Source organism: Schistocerca serialis, chromosome 11 (genome assembly GCF_023864345.2).
Source record: "Schistocerca serialis cubense isolate TAMUIC-IGC-003099 chromosome 11, iqSchSeri2.2, whole genome shotgun sequence".
Classification (NCBI taxonomy): Eukaryota; Metazoa; Arthropoda; class Insecta; order Orthoptera; family Acrididae; genus Schistocerca; species Schistocerca serialis.
This window is the reverse complement of record NC_064648.1, coordinates 121,391,307-121,416,041: the sequence shown is the minus strand read 5'-3', so window position 1 is coordinate 121,416,041 and position 24,735 is coordinate 121,391,307. Positions and strand designations below refer to the sequence as shown.

Below are 24,735 nucleotides of genomic sequence, written 5' to 3'. Positions count from 1 at the left end.
AACTCACAAGATTAGCTCAATATCTCTCTTAACTTAACAACACACATGATGTGGTCAGTGTCTTAAAATCAAATGTGGAGATGGGTTTACTGTCTGCATTCTGCAAGCTGAATTTCACAAACACGAGTCTCGTGAACATATCTATTCTTGCGGTGTTTTGTCGGAGACAACATTACGTGTTGTTCTTTCTACACCACTTGGATCGCTTGTGAGCTGAAACCGAGAGACGTTGAACGGTGTTTGTGTGTTGGTGAACAGTTGCTTCAGAGGCAAAAACAGAAGGGATTTCTTCATCGCATCATGACCGGGCACGAAACATGGGTTCTTTACGATAACCCGAAATGCAAATAATCATAGGGATATCCCGGCCATGCTTACTCGTCGACAGCCAAACTGAATTTTCACGGCTCCGAGATCGTTCTCAGCATTTGGTGGGACCAGCTCGGCGTCGTGTACTGTGAGGTGTTAAAACCAAATGAAACAATCACAGGTGCTCATTACTGAATGCAATTAATGTGTCTGAGCAGAGCATAAAAAGACAACTGGGCACAATACAGGAGATTTGGTCGTGGCAACACAGTCAATAGGTGCAAGTCCCTTGGATGCAGCTGAAGTGGTTGTAGCCAGAAGCTACAGGAGAACAGAAACAGACTTTCACTTTACCTGAACCTTGTATACCATATTTACTCGAATCTAAGCCACACTTTTTTCCGGTTTTTGTAATCCAAAAAACCGCCTGCAGCTTAGAATCGAGTGCAAAGTAAGCGGAAGTTCTGAAAAATGTTGGTAGGTGCCGCCACAACTAACTTCTGCCGTCGAATATATGTAGCGATTCACAGGCATGCTTTTCAGGCACAAAGATAAATACTGGCGCCAAAACCTCTGCGTCAGTAAATAAAAGACGAGATTTTTTCTCCGCCCCGAGTTTCGATCACTGCAGTTTCATACATTATCCAATGAAGTAAGTACAAATTCCGTATTGTTCATCTTCGAATGTAGCAACATTTCAATGTACTGTACTACGAAAATCCGACTGGCAAGACTTTTTGGGATGTTTGTCAATATGGCCAACTCTACGTTCTGAATTTTTTCTACCTATGAGAAGAGATGGTTGCTAATAGGAACTTTTATGAATTGTGAATCACATGCAGTATTCTCTTCACCATAAGAATAATACGTATAGAAACATTTTGCCATGTATTGTTTCATGTTTGCTGCTATCTCATTTAAATCCTGTCTGCTTAATAAACTACGAAACTAGAGTGAGACAACAGCAAACGCGGAAGAATATACATATCATTTCATGTTTATATTCGTATTATTCTTATGCCTAATAGTGATACAGTCAGAAATGAAGCACGTGAACTGACTAGATTTTTAAATCTAAGATGACTAATTTCTGTGCAGAATGTTATATACTAAAGAGGCGTCTGCAAAGATTTTCAAACGGAGAAAAATTTTCGCTAAACTCTCGTTCAGAACATCTTCTATCATACACAGTCTATTATTTGGTTCTTGTTGATCATCGTTAAAGAAAGCAGCAGTGTTAGTAACTAACAACAAATAGCAGTCTCTTGCCATTGTTTCGCTAATGAGACGATTCCTCTCTTTTTCTATTTTTAATTGTAAGCGGCGGTAGCGCACAAAAGCAAGCCATGCCGCGAGCGGGACAGGTCGTAAACATTGATTATCAGAATGCGACGAACAGTGCATGACACAGCACAGTAATGCATTTTCAGCTTAGAGTGACGTAAACACCTATAACAAAGAGAATGGCACTTATCAGATCAAAGAAAAATAAGCAATCAATCCAAACCAGATGAAGCACGTGAAAAAGGAAGGGTACCAGTATAAATATGGACGGAGCGCCCGACGCATAGCAATGGCTACCTGGCAAAGCTTAACTGCTAAGCTTACTACGCGAAACAAACTACTGTAGCTGTATCGTCATTCATTCGTCCTAAATTGTGTCTCATATTACAATGGGCCAACTTTGTTTCGATTTGGAGGTGCGGCCTAAAACTTTACTCTCACCTTGAATTTCGAGTCTCAAATTTCAGGTGCGGCTTAGATTCGGGAAAATTTTTTTTCCTTGATTTCCAGTCTCATTTTTCAGGTGTGGCTTAGATTCGAGTGCAGCTTACATTCGAGTAAATACGGTATGTATAGTTCCTAGAATGACCACAGTCCAAGTTTTCAGCTAAAATTGCAACAAAAGTGCTGAGCCAATTCATGCAATCTTGTTTGCTGACAGCACAGTTTGATGAAAGTGTGTAACAAGCTTGTGAAGAACATCAAGGATGGTGCTACGATTTTGATGTTGGCGATTGTGTAATGCTAGGTGGACAGGTCATAAGGCCCTACCGTACTGGCATATCTGGTTGTTCTCAGCAAGTGACAGTACTCAGTGGTGTGCCTATCCACTTGATTGTGTACCACTGGACAACTATTTTTCTAGTGGAGCATGAATACTCGTGGGGCATTTCATTGAACTTTACAATTACTCCCCCCTCCCACCGCCACCCCAGAGGATGGAGTACCACTATATAGAGATGACTGTACAATGCCCTGGAGGATGTGTGTGGTGTTGACAGCTGTCAGGGCTGAAGGTGGCAACATTATTCTCCTTGGTTTTTGCACTTTTAAATTTTCATTCTGTTTCCATAACATGAACATATGCCTTACATTTGAGTAATTCTCATGATCTGGGTTGGAGATGCTATTCTTTGTTTTATGTGCCTTGAATTCTTCAGTCATGGGCTGCCTGCTATAACTAAACTGAATGAGCAAGATTACATTATTGTTTATACACAATGCATCTGTTCTCAAATCCTGAACTGTAGATGTGTCATGGGCAGTGCTGTTCAGCTACATTATGGGAGAGAATCACTTTTTATTAGTGTTCACAATAGTCTGTCCTGTGAGAAAGAATGTAAATTATTCTGTGCAACATAATTTTGATTTCTTAACCAAACATGTTCATGACTGTAAAGTTTCTAGCACAAGTTTCATGTACTTGGGGGACATGGTGACATGTAAGGGACTGATGCTGTAGCTGCCTACACTGTTGAGAGTAATAACCTGGATCTGCCAAGTAATTTCTGCTGACAGAGACTAAATTTTTATTACTTTTTCTGTATATTGTCGATAACCAGTGTTGTTGAATAATCAAATTTCTGTGATAGTTTATTATTGTGTGTCTCATAACTTCTTGAATTTATATGGTACAACCATTACTTGTTACAGGGCATGGTCTCAACAGAATATGCATCAAATACTACATGGTAAGTTTCACTGTTTATCTATTTATTTATGCTTTTATTGTTTTGTACGAGGTTCTATGTACTGACTTGGCAGAAAATCCTAAGAAATTTTGGTCTTATGTCAAAGCGGTAGGTGGTTCAGAACAAAATGTCCAGACACTCTGTGACCAAAATGGTACTGAAACAGAGGATGACAGACTAAAGGCCGAAATACTAAATAGCTTTTTCCAAAGCTGTTTCACAGAGGAAGACTGCACTGTAGTTCCTTCTCTAGATTGTCGCACAGATGACAAAATGGTAGATATCGAAATAGACGACAGAGGGATAGAGAAACAATTAAAATCGCTCAAAAGAGGAAAGGCCACTGGACCTGATGGGATACCAGTTCTATTTTACACAGAGTACGTGGAGGAACTTGCCCCCCTTCTTGCAGCGGTGTACCGTGGGTCTCTAGAAGAGCGTAGCATTCCAAAGGATTGGAAAAGGGCACAGGTCATCCCCGTTTACAAGAAGAGACGTCTTCTCTATCTCTATCTCTATCTCTATCTCATCATATGCATGTGAAATTGGAGCATGAACTGAAATGGACTGTGGAGCAAAGATATTGAGATGTGAGAAGGCCATTAAAGATCTCAGACAGAGGAAAGCAATGGGCTATGATAAAATACCAGCTGGAGCTCTTGGGTGATACCACAATACCCAGACTGATCAACCTTATCTATATGATATACAACAAGGGCATTTGGGCTAAAGACCTAGTTAAAACTTTTCTGCTGTACCTACCATACAAATAAAACACCAAGGAGTGCAAAGATTATACAGCAGTTTTAAACGCCACATTACAAAAGTCCTGTATAACTACATGTTCACAGAATTTCAAAAAAGAAAGAAAGAAAAACTGAGGAAAAGATGAGGGGTTATCAATCTGGATTCAGAAATGGATGAAACAAGGTGCTACTGGATACTGGGGATGATTGGACAAAGAATGATGGAAGCTAACAAGTATAAGTATATTAGTATAGTCAACTGAGAAAAAGCTTTTGACATAGTAAAGTGGAATATGCTCCTGATGAGCTTATGGGATGTTGGTGTAGACTGGAAGGGCAGGAAACTGATGAAGGAACTCTACAACCTTGATAGCGCTGATTGTTCCTTAGCAAACATATGAAATGGGGATTGGGAGAGGTGTAAAGTGATGTGCACACTCAAGTTTGCAACACGTGTTTATTGCAAACAGTTTTCAGCACTGTTTGTAATATTTTTGCAACATATTTATTTTGCATTTTGAAGAAAGCTGTATCTCAAAAAGTACCTTAAGTTTATGGAGAATTGGTTGAAAGCATGAATTAAGTAAACGTAATGGTAGCTTAACAAAACATATTTATGTATATACATTAATAATGTTGACAACTATAGAACACACCATCAAACACAACTTCATCTAATTGTTCACTGTCACTTGCTCTGAATGCCACAAGAGAACCGGTACTTTTCAATTGTGCCTTTGTCATACCCGTGTCACTGAAGACACTGTTTTTTTCAACTTCTGCTTCAAAAATCACTTGACTAATTATGTTCACTGTTATTGGCCCCTGGATTGATGCCAGTCCCCATAGCTTGCACACCACATGCACAGCGTTCGGCATAGGAACCACACCTGTCTGGCTATTTGTCTTTTAAACAATGTAAAATCCAGGATGGAGTAATGACAATATTATGAGAAGGATAGATGGTCACTCACCATATAACCAAGATGTTTATTCACAGATAAGCATGACAAGATGACTGCTAGGCAAGTAAGGCCTTCATCCAAATTACACACACACACACAGACACACACACAAGCGCGCGACCAGTCTCTGGCTGCCAAGGCCAGATTGTGAGCTACGGGGGGGGGGGGGGGGGGGGCGGAGGCAAGGAGACGGGGGTGGGGAGGGAGGGAAGCGATAGCAGTGTATGGGTGGGGGGCGGCATAGTGCTGCTTGTGGGTGCTTTCAGAGACAATGTGGGGAGAGGTAGAGCACCCAGATGCAGCTCGGAAGTTAGATGGAGGGTGGGCAGAGGAACAGAAAAGGAGAGAAGTAAGAAGAGTGTGGGTGCGTTGGTGGAATAGAGGGCTCTGTAGTGCTAGAATGTGAGCATGGAAGGGGACAGGAGGGTGAAGGACAATGACTAATGAAGGGTGAAGCCATGAGGGTTACGGAAATGTAGGATATATTGCAGAGGGAGTTCCCAGGTGTGCAATTAAGAAAAGCTGGTGTTGACAGGAAGGATCCAGACAGCACAGGCTGAGTGCAGTCATTAAAATGAAGAACCGCGTGTTGGGTGGCGTGCTCAGAAACCATGTGGTCCAGCTGTTCCTCGAGCACAGTTTGACAGTGGCCATTCGTGCAGACAGACAGCTTGTCTGCTGTCGTGCCCATATAGAATGTAATGCTGTGGTTTCAGCTCAGCGTGTGGATCAAACGACCGGTTTCACACATAGCCCTCTCTCTGATGGGCTAGGTTATGCTTGTGATCAGACTGGACTACAAGGGGGTCAGGAATAGGCACTGTGTAGGCACGAACAAGGATATAGTGTATGTTCAGCGGTAGTGGAACACCACTGTGGAAGGGGTGGGAAGGATAGTGTATAGGACATTCCCGATTTAAGGGCACGGCGAGAGGTAGTTGAAAACCTGGCGGAGAACGCAATTCAGTTTCTCCAGTCCTGGGTAGTACTGAGTCACAAGTGGAATGCTCCTTCGTACCCAGATAGTGGTACTTCAGGAGGTGGCAGGTGACTGGAGAGATGCGGAACAGGAGATCTGTTTCCGTGCAATGTTGGGAGGATAATGACAGCCTGTGAAGGGCTCACAGTAAGACCATTGGTATATTTCAAGAGGGTCCATTTATTGCTACACGTGTGACAGCCACGGGATGTGGCTAGGCTGTACAGAAGCCACTTCTTTGTATGGAACAGGTAGCAGCTGTCGAAGTGGAGGTATTGCTGGTGGTTGGCAGGTTTGATATGGATGGAGGTATTGATGTGGTCATTTTTGGGGTTGAGCTTGTAATAGGACTAGTTATAGGGTGGTTAATAAATGCTATGATAACACTAAAAGTTTAGCAGATTGTATACTATCCAGTCTAAATAGGTAATGGACAAAAGTTAGAAAGCATGGTTTTTCTTAATTTCTATCAGCAAATTAAACTGTATGGTCCACTTACATACTGAATCAACATCATTAACATTATTTCAGGTCATTTAACTGTAACTAAAAGAAAGTTACAATTAGTTAGAAAACCTGATGATGTGAATAAACATCCTAACAAACATTTCAGCAAAATTTATTATTTCATTCTCGTGATTGCATTACTACATACCAATAGAAGTGTTTGGAAAAATACCAATGTTTTTATTAAACAAATAATTAATTAGTAAAATTCATAAATTTCAACTTCTTAAAAGAGACTTTCGGAACATTTATCAGTCATCTGTCATTTAATGTGGCTTGTGCACTTTATGTATCATGTCAATAATGAGAAACCAATCAGATCACTTGTAATCAAATTTTTCATAAATGATTCTTGAACATTCTGATGTAAATACAATTGACTTTCAGTCAATTTAATACTACGAAATTATCAAACAGAACTTTACCCTGAAATTCTGTTTTGGCACTTTGTACTGTCTCTCAGTTAATGTCAGGAATAAAATCCAATGTGAAATCAAGATATAATTAATGATTTTAAGATAGGTACTGTTATTGTAACTTAAAAAAAAGAAAAAAGAAGAAGAGGAGGAGGAAAGAGAGAGAGAGAGAGAGAGAGAGAGAGAGAGAGAGAGAGAGAGAATATTTAGAAATGTAATCAGAATTAATCATCATTTATTGTTGTTAAAATTCTACTAACAGTTTGTTGTAAATCATTAACTTTTCGTTATAAATCAGTAAATGTAATTGTTCTTGACAATAGTCCAAAGAACATATATATTGTTAAGAATGGGTATATACTGAACGGGGCAAAGCACTTTACGTCAGTCGTAGTTTGGTCAATGTAATTACCTAAGTCTTTAACAGTTGCTGTGTGAATATCTTTTTTAATAGATAGAGAAGATCCGAAGAAGAGCGGCGTGTTTAGTCACAGAGTATTTGGTAACCGTGATAGCGTTACGGAGATGTTTAACAAACTCAAGTGGCAGACTCTGCAAGAGAGGCGCTCTGCATCGCAGTGTAGCGTGCTCGCCAGGTTTCGAGAGGGTGCGGTTCTGGATGAGGTATCGAATATATTGCTTCCCCCTACTTATACCTCCCGAGGAGATCACGAATGTAAAATTAGAGAGATTAGAGCGCGCACGGAGGCTTTCAGACAGTCATTCTTCCCGCGAACCGTACACGACTGGAACAGAAAAGTGAGGTAATGACAGTGGCACGTAAAGTGCTCTCCGCCACACACCGTTGGGTGGCTTGCGGAGTATAAATGTAGATGTAGATGTAGATGTAGATGTACATCTCCATTATCTTCTAAGACTTTCAGAACTGCATTGTTTAGTGTATTCCATTCTTCTGGTATATCGGTATTTTCTGCTGAATTTTCCAGTTTTTCTTTTTGTGAGTAACCCTTATATGTGCTTTCATTCTTTGAGTCATTGACATTAAAGTGGTGTGTGTTGGGATGACGAGGGGGAGGGGGGCGAGGGGTTGGCAGAGCAACACACACTCATTTCCATGATCCTTGCTCTATATGTTCCTTATTCGCATATGGTTTCCTCTTTGTTGCCATTACTGTACAGTTTTTGTTCCTTTCTCTTTGCAGGTAATGATTTAGTGCAAGTCATTACATAATTGAAACATATTTGAAACAAGGCTATGAGGCATTCTATTACTATGTCGGGGTTTTTGGTTACCACTACCACATTGTTTGAGTGTCCCTTACCAATATTATATACAGCTGCACTTTCAGGTTTTTGTTGTTGATAAATCAGTTGTGTACTGTGGAGATAAACTGGCTCAAAATGAGACAGATTTGGAGAAAAAAGCTGATCCAGTAATATCGTCTGCTAAATGACTTGAGCTCAAACAAGCCACTTGTAATTGAGGAGGTATGTTCAGAGTTACTGAAATCTGTAGAAAATGTAGGTAGTAGAAAGTTAAGTAAGTTAGTGGCAGAAAAATATGAAGTGCATGACTTACTATAAGTTTTTGTATAAACCATTATCATGTTAGGCAAAATGCAGATGTGAGACAGCATTATTAAACATTGGTCTAACAAGTTATGCTAGTAAATTGCTGAACAAAATAATTTGCAAAAGAATAGATCAAGGTCAGTTTGGCTTCAGGAAAGGAAAAGATATCAGAGAATCAATTCTGTCATTGCATTTAGTAATAGAAGGCAGACTGGAGAGGCATCAGGATACCTATGCAGCATTTGTTGACTCAGAACCTATAATTGTGTCTCCAATGTGAAATTAAAGGCTGAAGCTTAAGAAAGACAAGCTGGTGTCAAGAATCTAATGCAGGATTGCAAGTTATCACAATCGTTGTTTATCTTCTGCATGAAAAAAGCAGAACTTACATTCCATCTCAGAGCGAAAGACATTGTATGTTTACTCCCCAGTATCCACAGTGTTTGTGATCCTTGTGGTTGCACTTAAGTCTCCATTTTTAAATATAGTATATGCATTTTGTGCCATTTAAGGGAATGGGGTAAATAATAGAAATATATACAGGGTGATCCATTGATAGTGACTGGGCCAAATATTTTGCGAAATAAGCATCAAACGAAAAAACTACAAAGAAACAAACTCGTCCAGCTTGAAGCGGGAAACCAGTTGGCGCTATGGTTGGCCCGCTAGATGGCGCTGCCATAGGTCAAACGGATATCAACTCCTTTTTTTTTTTAAATAGCAACCCCCATTTTTTATTACATATTCTAAGTACGTGGTATCATGTAACATCCCGCCAGTGCGGACGGTATTTGCTTCATGATGCATTACCTGTGTTAAAATGGACCGTTTACCAACTGCGGAAAAGGTCGATATCGTGTTGATGTATGGCTATGGTGATCAAAATGCCCAACGGGCGTGTGCTATGTATGCTGCTCGGTATCCTGGACGACATCATCCAAGTGTCCAGACTGTTCGCCTGATAGTTACGTTATTTAAGGAAACAGGAAGTGTTCAGCCACATGTGAAACGTCAACCACAACCTGCAACAAATGATGATGTCCAAGTAGGTGTTTTAGCTGCTGTCGCGACTATTCCGCACATCAGCAGCAGACAAATTGCACGAGAATCGGGAATCACAAAAACGTCGGTGTTGAGAATGCTACATCAAGATCGATTGCACCCGTACCATATTTCTACGCACCAGGAACTGCATGGTGACGACTTTGAACGTTGTGTACAGTTCTGCCACTGGGCACAAGAGAAATTACGGGATGATGACAGATTTTTTGCATGCGTTCTATTTAGCGACGAAGCGTTATTCACCAACAGCGGTAACATAAACCGGCATAATATGCACTATTGGGCAACGGAAAATCCACGATGGCTGCGACAAGTGGAATGTCAGTGACCTTGGTGGATTAATGTATGGTGTGGCATTATGGGAGGAAGGATAATTGGCCTGCATTTTATTGATGGCAATCTAATGGTGCAATGTATGCTGATTTCCTACGTAATGTTCTACCGATGTTACTACAAGATGTTTCACTGCATGACAGAATTGCGATGTATTTCCAACATGGTGGATGTCCGGCACATAGCTCGCGTGCGGTTGAAGCGGTATTGAATAGCATATTTCATGACTGGTGGATTGATCGTCGAAGCACCATACCGTTGCCCGCACGTTCACCGGATCTGACGTCCCTGGATTTCTTTCTGTGGGGAAAGTTGAAGGATATTTGGTATCGTGATCCACCAACAATGCCTGACAACATGCATCAGCGCATTGTCAATGCATGTGCGTACATAACGGAAGGCGAAATACTCGCTGTTGAGAGGAATGTCGTTACACGTATTGCCAAATGCATTGAGGTTGACGGACATAATTTTGAGCATTTATTGCATTAATGTGGTATTTACAGGTAATCACGCTGTAACAGCATGCATTCTCAGAAATTATAAGTTCACAAAGGTACATGTATCACACTGGACCAACTGAAATAGAATGTTCAAATGTACCTACGTTCTGTATTTTAATTTAAAATACCTACCTGTTACCAACTGTTCATCTAAAATTGTGAGCCATATGTTTGTGAGTATTACAGCGCCATCTATCACAAAGCGGAAAAAGTGGTCCAACTAAAACATTCATATTTCTTTACATACTACACAAATATGTAATAAAAAATGGGAGTTGCTATTTAAAAAAATGCAGTTGATATCCGTTTGGTCTATGGCAGCGCCATCTAGCGGGCCAACCATATCGCCATCTGGTTTCTCCCTTCAAGCCAGACAAGTTTCGTTTTTTGTAGTTTTTTCATTTTGTGTGTGTGTGTGTGTGTGTGTGTGTGTGTGTGTGTGTGTGTGTGTGTGTGTGTGTGTGTGTAAAAAAAAAAACTTGTTTCTTATGTGCATTTCTTGTGCACTCGACATGTTCCACATCATAACGGCTACCATACTGTGCGATTGATCAGTGAAACATGCAATCAACTAACTAACTAGTTGCTGATTAGGCATCTAAATTGCTCCACAGCCGCGTACAACTTCCTCCTCATACACCCACGAGACGAAATTTGCTCTCCACCTTGAGACTTACGTTCGTAATCTACACTGAGGTGACAAAAGTCATGGTATACCTCCTAATATCGTATCAGACCTCCTTCTGCCCAGGACAGAGCATCAACTCGACGTAACATAGACTGAACAGGTTATTGGAAGTCCCCTGCACAAATATTGAGCCATCTTAAACTGCGAAAATGTTGCCGATGTAACATTTCGTGCACAAACTGACATTTCTGTTACGTTCCATAAATGTTTGTTGGGATTCATGTCATGTGATCTGCATGGCCAAATCATTTGCCCAAATTGTTCGGAATGGTCTTCAAATCAGCTGCAAGCAGTTGTGGCACATTGACATGGCACAATGTCAGCCTTAAAAAATTCTGATATTGTTTGGGAACATGGACTCCATGAATGACTGAAATTTCCAGTTAACAATCAGTTCAGTTGGACCAGAGGACCCAGTCCGTTCTATGAGAGCACAGCCCACACCATTCTGGAGTCACCACCAACTTGCACAGTGCTTTGTTGACCTCTTAGGTCCATGGCTCATTGGGTCTGCACCACACTCGATCCCTACCATCATCTTACCAAGCCACAGTTCTCCAGTCATCTAGGGTCCAACAATATGCTCACGAGCCCAGGAGACGCACTACAGGTGATGCTGTGATGTTAGAAAAGGCTCTCGCATCAATCGTCTGCTGCCATAGCTTCTTAATTACTGTTGTAATGGCTACATTCGTCCCATGCCCCACATTGATTTCTGCGGTTATTTATCGCAATGTTGCTTGTCTGTCAGTACTGACAACTCTATGCAAACACCACTGCTCTGGGTCATTAAGTGAAGGCAGTCTGCCACAGCATTGTCTGTGGTGAGAGGTAATGCCTGAAATTTGGTATTTTCGGCCACTCTTGACACTGTGAATCTCGTAATATTGAATTCTGTAAAGATTTCTGAAATGGAATGTCCCATGCTTCTAGCTCCAACTATCATTGTGCATTCGGAGTCTGGTAATTCCTGTAGTTCAGCCATAATCACATTGGAAACCTTTTCAAATGAATGACATGAGTACAAATAACAGCTCCGCCAATGGACTGCCGTTTTATTCCTTTTGTACGTGTTACTTCTGCCAGCTCTATATGTGCATATCACTATTCCTTGACTTTTGTCGCCCCAGTGTATTAAGGTTTCACTGTGTACTGTAGAGCAGATGATAACTACAGCAAATTTTTCGCTTGGGGTAATGTCCACTTGCTTAGCAGCACTTTCTTGCCACAGGAAATCATAACAGGCTTGACGTCTAATGATAACATTCACTACAGAAAGTTTTTTCTACGCTTAAGGTGATGTGCTGCAGCTGTCTGATTGTACGTCAGGTGTTTTGGGTTTTCAATCTGCTTCTTTCATTCTATTTCTCCTCCCACTCTGCGTCTTATGGGCGGCGGTGTGTGTTGCCAGCCGAGGGTAGATCGATACGATATTGCAATGCCTGTGTTATTCTGATTACAATGCAGCATTCCTTTGGACATGAACTCATGTTCAAAGGAACAGGCACTGCAGCAACAATAGCTGTTATGAAATACGTTAAATGAGCGTTGCGTCGGATAATGTTGCACAATATTTCGACGAGACAGCTGCTCATCATCTTCAGGTGCTTCCTGACGTGCTGCTGTAATGGCTGGCCAATATATACACTGACTCACTAGAAAAGCACAGACACCAGGGTTAAGGCGATAACGTCGTTGTAGACAAAGCATAGAGCACGGTGACATCCAGTGCCCCCGGCCATACAACGGGCCACGGACTTCTCATTCGTGATGCAGGAAATGTGCAGCTGCAAATAGCAGCTCAGCACTCGTGCGGGCAGTGTGTTGGTGCCCAGTTTAAATGTGCGTACTTTGATTCTCCGACTGTGTTGACTCGGATTCATTCAACTGTGACAGTTGATACCTTAGTACTGCCAGTGCTGGTTCCCATGCCTTGCTGAATTGAAATCCCATGTCTCTATTGATCAGATCATTACTTATACGAATATCGACTGCTTCTTTAATGATGGGGTCCCCGTACTTGGAAGCAGATGAAAGGTTCTTTGTCTCCCCGTAGTTCATGATGTATCCCGTGTCAAGACAGTGTTCAGCCACCGCAGACATTACTGGCTGACCCAGTCTGGTGTGACGTCTATGTTCAGCGCATCTATCCTTAACAGTGTGACACGTGTGACCAGTGTATGATTTCCCACAAAGTCATGGGATTTTATATATCCTTGGTCTCCTTAGACATAGGTCGTCTTGAACCCAGCATAGTTTGCAATCGCGCTGGAAGGAGGAAGACACATTTTATTTGATGACTTTGAACAGCTTGCCCGTCTCAAAGGACACACCACCAACTTAGGGTAGAAACACCACCCTCTTGGAGTTCTCCCTTTCTTGTTGCTGTTCTTGTGCTTCAGTGCATGCAGGTTTAAATGCACGACGGGTCTGGTTATCAGAGTACCCATTTTGTACAAATACAGAGTGAAGGTGGCTAAGCTCTGCTGACAGGTTCCCTGCATCTGAGGTAACTCTAGCCCCATGAATGAGAGTCTGCAAATGCCACTGCATTGAGATGGGTGATGGCAGCTCACAGCTCGTAGATATAGGTCAGTGTGAGTCGGTTTGCGGAACCCACTGTGGCCCGAGGAACCATCTTCTTTCCTGCAGACCAAGACATCAAGGTCTCCATTTTTCTCCACTTCCATGGTGAAGCAAATGCTTCGAGGATAGAGGGAGCTAAGGTGTTCCAGAAATGCAGGAAGCATTGCTGCTTCATGTGGCCAAACTACATAAGTGTCGTCCACATATCTCCAGAAACATTTAGCTTTCAACAGCGCTGACTGAAGTGCTTTTTCCTCAGTCTTCCATAAGAAGATTAGCTACTATGGGAGGCAAAGGGCTACCCATGCCAACACTGTCAGTCTGCTCAAAATATTGTTCATTAAATAAAAAGTACGTCGAGATAAGCACGTTTGAGTAGACGTAAGACGTCCTCCTCCAACTTATTTACTATAAGTTGTAATGAATCCACCAAGGGTGCTCATGTGAACAAAGAGACCACATCGAAACTCATTAAAATCTCAGCTCGTTCGAGGCACAAAGTCTTCACCCATTGTATAAAATCTTCTGAGTTTTAAATGTGATATTTGCATTTTCCTACCAGTGGGCTTAGAAGAGAAGCCAGATGTTTTGCCAGCTAATATGTTGGGGCTCCTATATTGCTCGCGATGGGGCGAAGAGGAACCCCTTCATTATGGATCTTAGGCAGCCCACAAAGTCGTGATGGAACTGGCGCTTGTACTCTTAAGCTCTTTTTAAGATGTTCAGGAAACTGGCCGAGTTTGAGGAGCGCGGACATCTTCCATTGTACTGCATCAGTTGGATCCTTCTGGAGACTGTGATATGCTGAGTCCTGCAGTAAATCCGTTATCTTGCCAAAATAGGACGTTGCAGGCAAAAGAACAGTAGTGTTTCCCTTGTCAGCAGGTAAAACCACTATTTCTGAGTCTTCTCTTAAGGAACAGATAGCTTTACTTTTTTCGGTGTTGATGTTCTGCTTTGCTGTGGGCATCCAAATTATGGCGCTGCAAGCTTCTCACCTTATTTCTTCAGCAGTCTCACTCAGAAGTTTCAAGCCACCTTGCTCAACAGCACTGATAAAATCCTTAATAGGCGAGGTCACCAAGAGAGAACATCAACGCTGAAAAAAGGAAAGCTCCCCGTTCCTGAGGATAAAAATAGACTTAAAAGTGAAATGTTTTGCTGATGTCGAAAACTTGAAATACAATGTCGTGAGTGTCCTAGCAGGTATTAAAGAGAACAAATTTAAAAGCGCTTCCAACACTGGAATGAACATTTGCGCAAATGTGTTAATGCTAATGGAGACTACCTTGAAGGACATTAAGGTTGTATTTGAAAAACAATATAGTAAATGCTTTCTATAAGGAAATTCCAGTTACTTTTCCTCCCCCTCGTTAGTTACTGTAAGCATGTTATACTAAATCTAGAAAATAAAATTTACAAAAGTACAGATAAAAAACTATGTATATGCACATTTTATATTCATATGTGATAAATACAGGAATTAGAGATTTCAGTAGCATACGTTTTTAATTATGAGTAGCAGCAATGGGCTTGGAGAGGGGTGGAGAAGGTTTAAGGATAAACAAAGCAAAGATGAAGGTTATGAAGAGTAATAAAGACTATGAATGGCACAGTGTGAGGAAAAGCTTAATCCACAGCAAAATAAGGAAGTTTGCTGCCCTTTCAGACAAAGGTTTAGGTTCCGGAAGCAGGAACACACTTCCAAATGGTGTGTTACTGGAACTACTTTCTTTCAATACTTTCCCATCACTGTTGCAGCCACACTCCCAAATGTTAACTGATAAACAAAATTCAACTGTACCTGAAACAGCAAACAAAACAGTGGATTGTAATTATAGAATATTGCTCAAAATTTAGCAGGAGCTTTGACTCTGATGTGCTTTCCACCAAAGCTACCAATACAGTTTAGTAGATTCCTAGTTCCCAGTTAGGAATCAGCTTTTTTCTTCCAGGTGTATTAAATTGGTGTTGGTAAATATTCAGGCTGCAGATGTCTCCATTTTTCCTTTGACATTTCACCCACAATTCTTTGACTAGAAGTTTGTCCTCACAAAAAATAAAAGGAAAGCGAGATACTTATTCAGCTCTGTAAACACTTTAAAGGCGCCATGTTTGTTTATATCACTATGACGTTGAAGATATACCCAGCATCTTTTAGACTTCTGTTAATTAATGTAAATTGACTAAAGCCAGAACATCTTCATTGTCCAAAGAAGACATAATATCATATTACTAATGCCTGATCACTTCTATTAGTGTCAAGTCACATGCCTACCATTCCATTGCCATGTATCTGACATGTCACGCATCGTGTATCTTGTCACGCCATGCTGGTATGTGCCTTGAAAAAAAAAAGTGAGGAACTTAATCGTAGTATACCTCCATGGTCTGTGCATGCTAATATTCTATCATAGAAGTGAAAGAATTCTCTTATTTAGGAAGCAAGTTTACGCGGAACAGTTGATGTGAGAAAGGTACCAGAAATAGGCTTGGCATAGGCAAAGAAAGCGATTTTCAGTGACAGAGCTCTTTTGATATGCAAGTGAGGAAATAGTTGCAAAACGTGTACATGTTGACTTCTAAAGTATATGGAAGTGACATTAGAGGAGGAGAAACTGACTGCATTTAAAATGTGGTGCTGTCAGAAAAATTTTAAGTATTAAATGGACTGATAAAATATGATATGCAGGAAAAGTGAAAGAATACGTGAAGAAAGAAGTCTCTGCAAGCCTGTTAGTAGAAGGAACAGATCAGTGGAACACCTGCTGCATCTACCCCCCTCCTCCCCCCCCCCTGCAAAAAAAGAAAAATTAAAAAAAAAATTCAAAACAACATATTGAAGAGGAAGTTGGTTGCAATAGTTGCATAGGAATGCAGAGGTTAGCAGCAGATGTTAAAAGGTAGAGAACAGCTCATAGAATGGTTGGACCAACCTTTCAGGAGAAATTTAATAGATGAAGTCTGTCGAAGTGAGAGGTTGACCCTTTGAAACTATCAGCATCCCTGTAGAATATAAAAAATTAGCAGGCAAAGACCATGGAAATGAAGTAGAAATAAAGTGTCCTTGTTGCTTTAGGCATGGTGCCCACAGAGCTGATATCACAAGTGATGTGATGCGCCGCATGTCAGATACGTAGTATCGGTGTGGCATGCACGTGACTTGACAGTAATAAAAGTGATTCGGCATTAGTAATGTGTCAACTTGTCTTCTTTAGACGATGAATGTGTTCTGGCTTTAGTCAAGTTGTTGTTGTTGTTGTTGTGGTCTTCAGTCCAGAGATTGGTTTGATGCAGCTCTCCATGCTACTCTCTGCTGTGCAAGCTTATTCATCTCCCAGTACCTACTGCAAGCAACATCCTTCTGAATCTGTTTAGTGTATTCATCTCTTGGTCTCCCTCTACAATTTTTACTCTACACGCTGCCCTCCAATACTAAATTGGTGATCACTTGATGCCTCAGAAGATGCCCTACCAACCGGTCCCTTCTCTTAGTCAAGTTGCGCCACAAACTCCTCTCCAGGTCTTAATGTATCCCATGCTCTGAGGGGATAAGGATATTTATAAGGCAATCCAGCTGCCTACTTTCATAAATGCATTCATCTCCACTTTGAAGCAGTTTTTGTCAAAGACCAGTGACCAAGCTAGGCGGTTAGCACACTGGACTCGCATTCAGGAGGAAGACGATTCAAAGCCTTGTACAGTCATCCACATAGGTTCCATGATTTCCCTGATATGCTTAAGACAAATGCTAGAATGGTTTCACTGAAAAGTGCACGGTCAATTTCCTTTCCCATCTTTTTGCCCTCATAATTTTCTGCTTCATCTCTAATGAACTTGTTGTAGACAGGACCTTATAAACTCTACAACCTTTCTTCCCTCTCACTCCCTTTCCCTCCTCCCCCCCAAACCCCCACCCCTACCCCTACCCCCATATCGGTGTTAATCACTGTGATAATTGATGAAAGAACAACAAACTGCACCTGCGAAAGTAGCTGCAAACCTGTATCACAAACTAAACCATGTAAACATACAACAGAAACAATAGTTATGCAAGAAGTGGTGTTGAGAACTACTGTGTGTTCTCATGGCAGTTCGAAAAGAAGAAACACGAAAATAGGCCACGTGAAACAGTCTTAAGGTGTTGTCTGCCGAGGGTTCAGCAGTGGCACAGTAGAGCAGCTAAAAGGCAGTCAACAGGGTGTCTGGAAAGTAACTATGTGTTGAAAGAGATGAACAAATTCTACGTTTACAAGGCTAATTTATTCAAATTAAAACCGTGCATACATAAAAGACAATTTCCTGGTTGACTGACTGACTCACTCACTCACTTATCACTGCCCAGCCCAAACTATTAAGGATAGAATCTTGAAATTTACAGAGGGTGTTTATCTTATACTGTAGACTTTCTTTAAGAAGGTATTTTTCAAAATGCCATGCCTGAGGGGGCAAAATGGATGATGAAGGGTGTTTTGAAAATATGTTGCTATTAAGGCAATTTTGTGGCTACACCTAAGAAAATTGGCATTTAATTTCTTTTCAGAAATAAATACGTGTTTTAAGCATTTATGAAAATTTTATCCGTATGGTGCTGAAATAGTGGGTGAAAATTATTTTGAAAGTATATCATTATTAAAGAACTACTGAAGGATTTTTAAAGCTAAATCTATGAAAATTGGTGTTTGACTACTAAATTACAAATGAAAAAAAAATTTATAAATTCAACCCCTAATGGGATGAAATAGAGGACGAAATGTTTTACAAAAAATTTCACTATGAAAGTATTTTTAAAGTTGTATCTATTAAAATTCTAATTTGGCTTCTCGGTGAGAAAAAGAAAAATTAGAAATTCAGCCACTGACCTGATGAAATAGGGGATGAAAGTTTTTATGGAAATATTTCATTATGCAAGCATTTTTGAAGCTAAATAATTTGAAAATTTGTATATGGCTTCTCCATTAGAAAGAAGAAAATATGCGTTTCACTGTTTTTGTGAATTCAGCCCCTAAGGGGTGAAAGAAGGCCATCACCCAGCCCAAACTGCTAAGGATAGGACATGAAATTTGGAGACAAGTTGATTTTATACTGTAAGCATTGTTTAAAAAGCAATTGTAGAAAATTCCACTCATAAGGGAGAGAAATAAGGAATGAAATGTTTTATGAAATTATTTCGTTATGAAAGTATTTTCAAAGCTAAATTTATAAAAATTAGTATTTCACTTATCAGTTAAATATAAAGAAATACGTGTTAGGTGATGAAAATTTCTATGGAAATATCATCACAAGAATGCAAAAGGTATGATTAACAGAAACCTTGGACTCCAGCCACTAGAATGGCTTTTTGTCAGAATTAATTTCGGAAAATACAGTGTTTTTATGGCCTTAATTAGCTTGAAAAGTTTAAAAGGTATAGCACTTTGTGAACAACATAAAAAGCTGAATTGAAGAAGAAGAAGAAGAAGAAGAAGAAATCCATAAGCTAGTTCTTATATAAGAAAGTGGATGCGCACCTTAAAATTCAGTGTAGGTGCCTGTGACATCGACTAATCATCTCTGACACCCACGTATATAATCCACAGTCTTCTGGAGCAAGACACGTGGGATATTGCTGATAACATCTGGAATCCATGTTTCAGATTTTTCCAGTGAGTGAGGTTTCATCAGGTACACCTCACATTTTACCGAGACACATAAAAAGGAGTCACATGATGTAATTCCTGACTTTTTGTCTGCCACTTGTGAGGTCCACATCTTCCCAGCCAATTTCCTAGAAACTTATCTGCCTAGTACACATTTGTAAAGTGAGGTTGTGCATCATCTTGCATAAAAGTAGTGTCTTCGATGTTATCCTGTGCAGATGATGTGGGCCAAACACAGTTTTTGGCCATATGCGGGTAGCGTTCCTGTTCATTGTGTTTCACAGGATAAGTGTTCTGCTCGATAATTACAGTTGCGTCATTTGATAAAACCTCCTTCATTGTGTATGGTTTTGTTGCTGCAGAGGATGTTAATAAGCAATTGAAGGCCAATCTTTGCATCGACACACCGTACTCCATCTGCGATCGCAGACTTAGTGTCACCTGTCAGACGTGATAATGCTTCCACGTTTGATAATTCAGTTCTTTAATCGAGATCTGATGTACTACGTACCTCCTGAGTCATCCTTGACGTGCTGCCCAGCTTGTCGATTTCAAATACCTGCGTGGTAATATTTCCCACAGAGTCGCCACTTTATCGCCAGATCAAGACATGGATGGATGGCCAGTTTTTCTCGTATCTTTGTCCGAGCCAGTAGTCATTACTTTTCTGTAACAGTTCTTTACTGTGTCTGGACAAATTGTGGAATTCCCTCAATTCACAACACACCACCATCTCTGCAGGAGGACGACGGATTTCCACACTTCATAAAATGCAGCAGTCTGTGTTCACTATTGAACAGTGAAGTGGTCAGCCATCTTTTCAGTTGCTGTGTGCAGATCATCTCAGGGCAACGGTCTGTACTGTAGAAAAGAGGGGGGGAGGACACTAATCAGAGGGGGATGGAACAAATGCCAAGCATGGAGCACAAGTGTGGCCCGGCATCCAAGTGTGTGCAGCTGTATTGGTGCCAGTATGGCAATATGACCTTGAAGCCAGCTGAGGTGTGCCCGGGAATTCAAACCTTACTTAATTACCCATATGTACACACCGTTTCCATTGTGATTCCATCTATCCCAAAACTTCGACAGCTACAGTAGAACTCAGTTTTTATGTTCCCGGATTTTACATTTTCCTGCTTTTTACATTCATTTTTGTGGGTCCCAACAGAAGTCGTACTCTCTCAATACAACGCTTTCCTGTCGTTAACGATTCTTCATTATAACATTTCCCACATTTTAAAAAATCTTTGATGTTATCATGACCTTTAACATTGATTTTTCATACAGATTTATAGTAGAAGTTCATCGTGTTCCTATTCAAAGTCAGCCTTGAAATAAAGGAGGAAACATGGTAGATGCAAAGTTATTAATCATTTAGCATAACATTAGTGCAATAAGCAAGATTTTCATTGTAAGCATGTTGGGTCACAGACGCTGCAGAGTATGCCGAAACACTGCCTTATCATAATCTGATAATAGTGAATGTAGTAGCAACCTTCTTTCTGCTCACTGAATTGTATTACAGCAGCTTTAATTTAATTTCACAGCTATTTATACAAATAAACTCCACTTTTTATGATGGCTGTCTCTATGATAGGCCTTCATGGATCTTTGTTACTTCCATGTGAATTACGTAATCCGTACTAGACACGCAGTCTTATGTTGGTACAACCTGATGTCACATGTAAACATTCCTCTTTAAGATGGCCCTTAACATAATGACAATTTCTGTCCTCTTTCTCACCCAGGACAACACTGAGCCGAGTGATGTCTTTGTCAGCAATAAGCTGTACATTTCATGCCTATTGTTCTCTATTCATGAAGACGGCCAACTTTAGTGTTTTAGTGTTTTAATCAGTATTATGTTAATATCTTTTTAATTTGCTTTCATGAAAGACTATTGCTTCTGTGTTGTATTTACCATTGGACGTGATCGGAACATTTTGAGGCAGTACATTGGTAGTACGTCAGGTGGTGGTGATGCGTTTGATACTTTGCACAGGCCTGCTGTGGAGAGACAAGTAGAGCTAATTGCTATTAAAAAGAAACAAAAACAATTAATTATTTCAGATTTTTTAAATAGGCAAACTTTAAATTACTTCAGTTTCATATTTTGAATGGTATAAAGAGAATGACAGTAAGAGTAATTTATTAATTCTCACTTATTGTGCTTCCTATGCTCTCCCGTATTTTACACTTTCCAACATTTTATACTGAAATGAGTAAAATGTGCTTTTACTGTATTTTAGAAAACCTAGTTACTCTAGAAACAAAAACAATCAATTATAGACAAAATAATTTAACTGTATAGATACAAAATTTACTTGCCAAGTGGCAGCAGAGCATACACATAAAAGACAGTTGTAATTGGCAAGCTTTCAGAGCCAGTGGTACCTTTAGGCAGAAGGGTTGAAGGGGAAGGAAGAGGGGTGAAGGAAAAGGACTGGAGAGATCTAGGAAAAGGGATAGATTTTGGGAAAGTCACCCAGAACTGCGGGCCAGAGGAGACTTAACTGCACGGGATGAAAAGAAAAGACTGATTGTTGGGGATTGCATCGGATGAGATTTGAAAACGTGAGAGCTTAAAGATGGAGGACAAGGTAATATGCAGACAGAGATTACTGGTTGAACATCAGGCATGAGTTAATAAGAGTGAAAAGCTAAGTGCATTGTACGTAACATGGGTGGGGTGGTGAAAAATAGACAGGTAAGACAATGAAAGATGTTGGAAACTGAAATGGAGCGAAGCAAAGAGTAGTTACTATGAAGAAATTTGGAGATACAAGAAATTAATGTAAATTAAGGCCAGGTGGATGGTGAGACCCAAAGACATGTTGTAGTGCTAGTTCTCACCTGCAGAGTTCTGAGAAACTGGTGTGTGGAGGAAGAATCCAGATGGCGCATCTGATGAAACAGGCACTGAGGTCATGATCGTCGTGGAGAGCATGCTCTGCAACAGGGTATTGTGTGTTGCCAGTGTATACCCTCTGATAATTTGGCGGTAGTTAGGCTGAACAGTATTTACATAATATGTATTGCCAATTGCAGGGTTGGCATAGGTGATGGTAGGAGAGCGGATAGGGCAGTCCTTGCAGCAGGGACACTCACAGGGGTAGGAGCCATAGGATTGGGAGATGGGTGTAGAAGGAGCGTAGGGTCCGACAAGAATATTGTGGAGATTGGGAGTTCGACAGAAAGCTATTCTAGGTGTGGTGGGCAAAATTTCCCATGGAATGGATCTCATTTCAGGGCATGATTAGAGGAAGTCGTGGCCTTGTCAAAGTAGCTGATTAATACATTCCAGACCAGGATAATTCTGAGTGACCAGTGGTGTGTTTCGAAGTTGTTTTTTGGAGGGATCAGCAGTACCAGGATTGGATGTGATGGCCCAGTAAATCTGCTTCATAACTAGGCTGGTGGGGTAATCGTGTGCAGTGCAGTTAAGGCTGAGGTGAGAATGGTGGTGTATTGTTGTAAAGAGTCTGCAAGGCAAAGGTCCCGAGTTCGAGTCTCTGTCCGGCACACAGTTTTGATCTGCCAGGAAGTTTCATATCAGTGCACACTCCGCTGCAGAGTGAAAATCTCATTCTGGAAACATCCCCCAGGCTGTGGCTAAGCCATGTCTCCATAATATCCTTTCTTTGAGGAGTGCTAGTCTTGCAAGGTTCGCAGGAGAGCTTCTGTAAAGTTTGGAAGGTAGGAGACGAGGTACTGGTGGAAGTAAAGCTGTGAGGACGGGGCGCGAGTCGTGCTTGGGTAGCTCAGTTGGTAGAGCACTTGCTCGCGAAAGGCAAAGGTCCCGAGTTCGAGTCTCAGTCCGGCACACAGTTTTGATCTGCCAGGAAGTTTCATATCAGCGCACACTCTGCTGCAGAGTGAAAATGTAATTCTGGAAACATCCCCCAGGCTGTGGCTAACCATGTCTCCATAATATCCTTTCTTTGAGGAGTGCTAGTCTTGCAAGGTTCGCAGGAGAGCTTCTGTAAAGTTTGGAAGGTAGGAGACGAGGTACTGGTGGAAGTAAAGCTGTGAGGACGGGGCGTGAGTCGTACTTGGGTAGTTCAGTTGGTAGAGCACTTGCCTGTGAAAGGCAAAGGTCCTGAGTTCGAGTCTCGGTCCGGCACACAGTTTTAATCTGCCAGGAAGTTTCGTAAGTACTGTTGTTTGTTGGTAGGTTAAATGTGGATGGAAGTGTGTAGCTGACCTTCGGTGAGGACGAGATCGACATAAGGGAAAGTGGCAGGGGATTCGGAATAGGAGCTTGTGAAATTTAATTGGTAGAAGGTATTCAGACATTTCAGGAATCTTGATGTTCGTCTTTTCCCTTTTTGTGTTTCTCTAGCCTTGTCTTTTTCAGCTGGAGATTTTGGTGTGTTCCAGAGTGGCCGGATCATCCCTTTTTATTTTTGGGATCAGTCAACTGAGGCCATCTGCTATGTTATTATAATACCTTTCACCATTTTTTTCCTTGAAGTGCACAATTTCCCCTTTTGGTTTTCCTCTTTTGTTTTCTCTTTCACTGTGGTTTCCAGTTATTTTATGCCTTTTGACTTTCCCTGACTCCTTTTGAGAATGGTTTTAACCCAGTACCTGTTTGCACGAGGAAAAAGGGCAAGATGACCCTGTGTTTGGTCCCTTTACTCTCCAAACCAACCAACTAAACATAAGTGAGGGTTCGTACAGCTGTTGTTTTGTAGAACTACAGCTGGGTATCTTTCCTGGCTTTACTCTACAAACTTGTAACAATAGTTCCACATATGGAAATAAATTTATTTAATTTTTGGTTGATGTTATGGTTATAAATATAAGTGATGTTGCATCTAGATATTTAGAATGTTTCGATTGCTCCAAGATTTTATTATTGAAGAATATTTTAAATGTTACTGGTCATCTGCCCTGAAATGCCATCACTTTCGTTTTATCTACCGACAATGTTAGGTTGTAATCAGAAGGTACCTGCAGCACCTTACAGACTCTGATCAGTAGGTTATCTCCATTCTCTGTAGTCATAGTTAGGTCATCTGCATGTAAAATTACATTTAGTCTAGTGTCACGATCTAAAAGTACTGTTTTTACACTGCAAAAAGTTATAGTAAAGAGACGAGAGTTCAGTAGGTAATCCTACATCTACATCGACATGGATACTATGCAAATCACTGGCAGAGGGTTCCTTGAACCACCTTCACAATAATTCTTTATTTTTTCAGTGCTGTACAACGTGCAAGCTCTGATTTCCCTTATATTATTATGATGATCATATTTCCCTATGTAGGTTGGCATCAACAAAATATTTTCGCATTCGGAGGGGAAAGTTGGTGATTGAAACTTCCTGATAAGATTCCGCCACAGCAAGAAATGCCTTTGTTTTAATGGCATCCACCCAAAATCCTGTATCATTTCACTTGTACTCTGTCAGTCCTATCTGGTAAGGATTCCACACCGTGTACCAGTATTCTAAAAGAGGATGACAATTGTAGTGTAGGCAGTCTCTTTC

At 40.8% G+C, this 24,735-nt stretch overlaps 1 protein-coding gene across 1 annotated transcript in view; it reads left to right on the top strand.

Annotated features, from left to right (window-relative positions):
* The window catches only part of LOC126426522 (uncharacterized), a 102,184-nt gene that overhangs the window by 73,172 nt on the left and 4,277 nt on the right, over nucleotides 1–24,735 (top strand). The window contains exon 8 of the mRNA XM_050088426.1: nucleotides 3,247–3,284. Within this exon, the coding sequence (XP_049944383.1) occupies nucleotides 3,247–3,284 (38 nt within the window). The remainder of the gene's footprint in view (nucleotides 1–3,246; nucleotides 3,285–24,735) is intronic.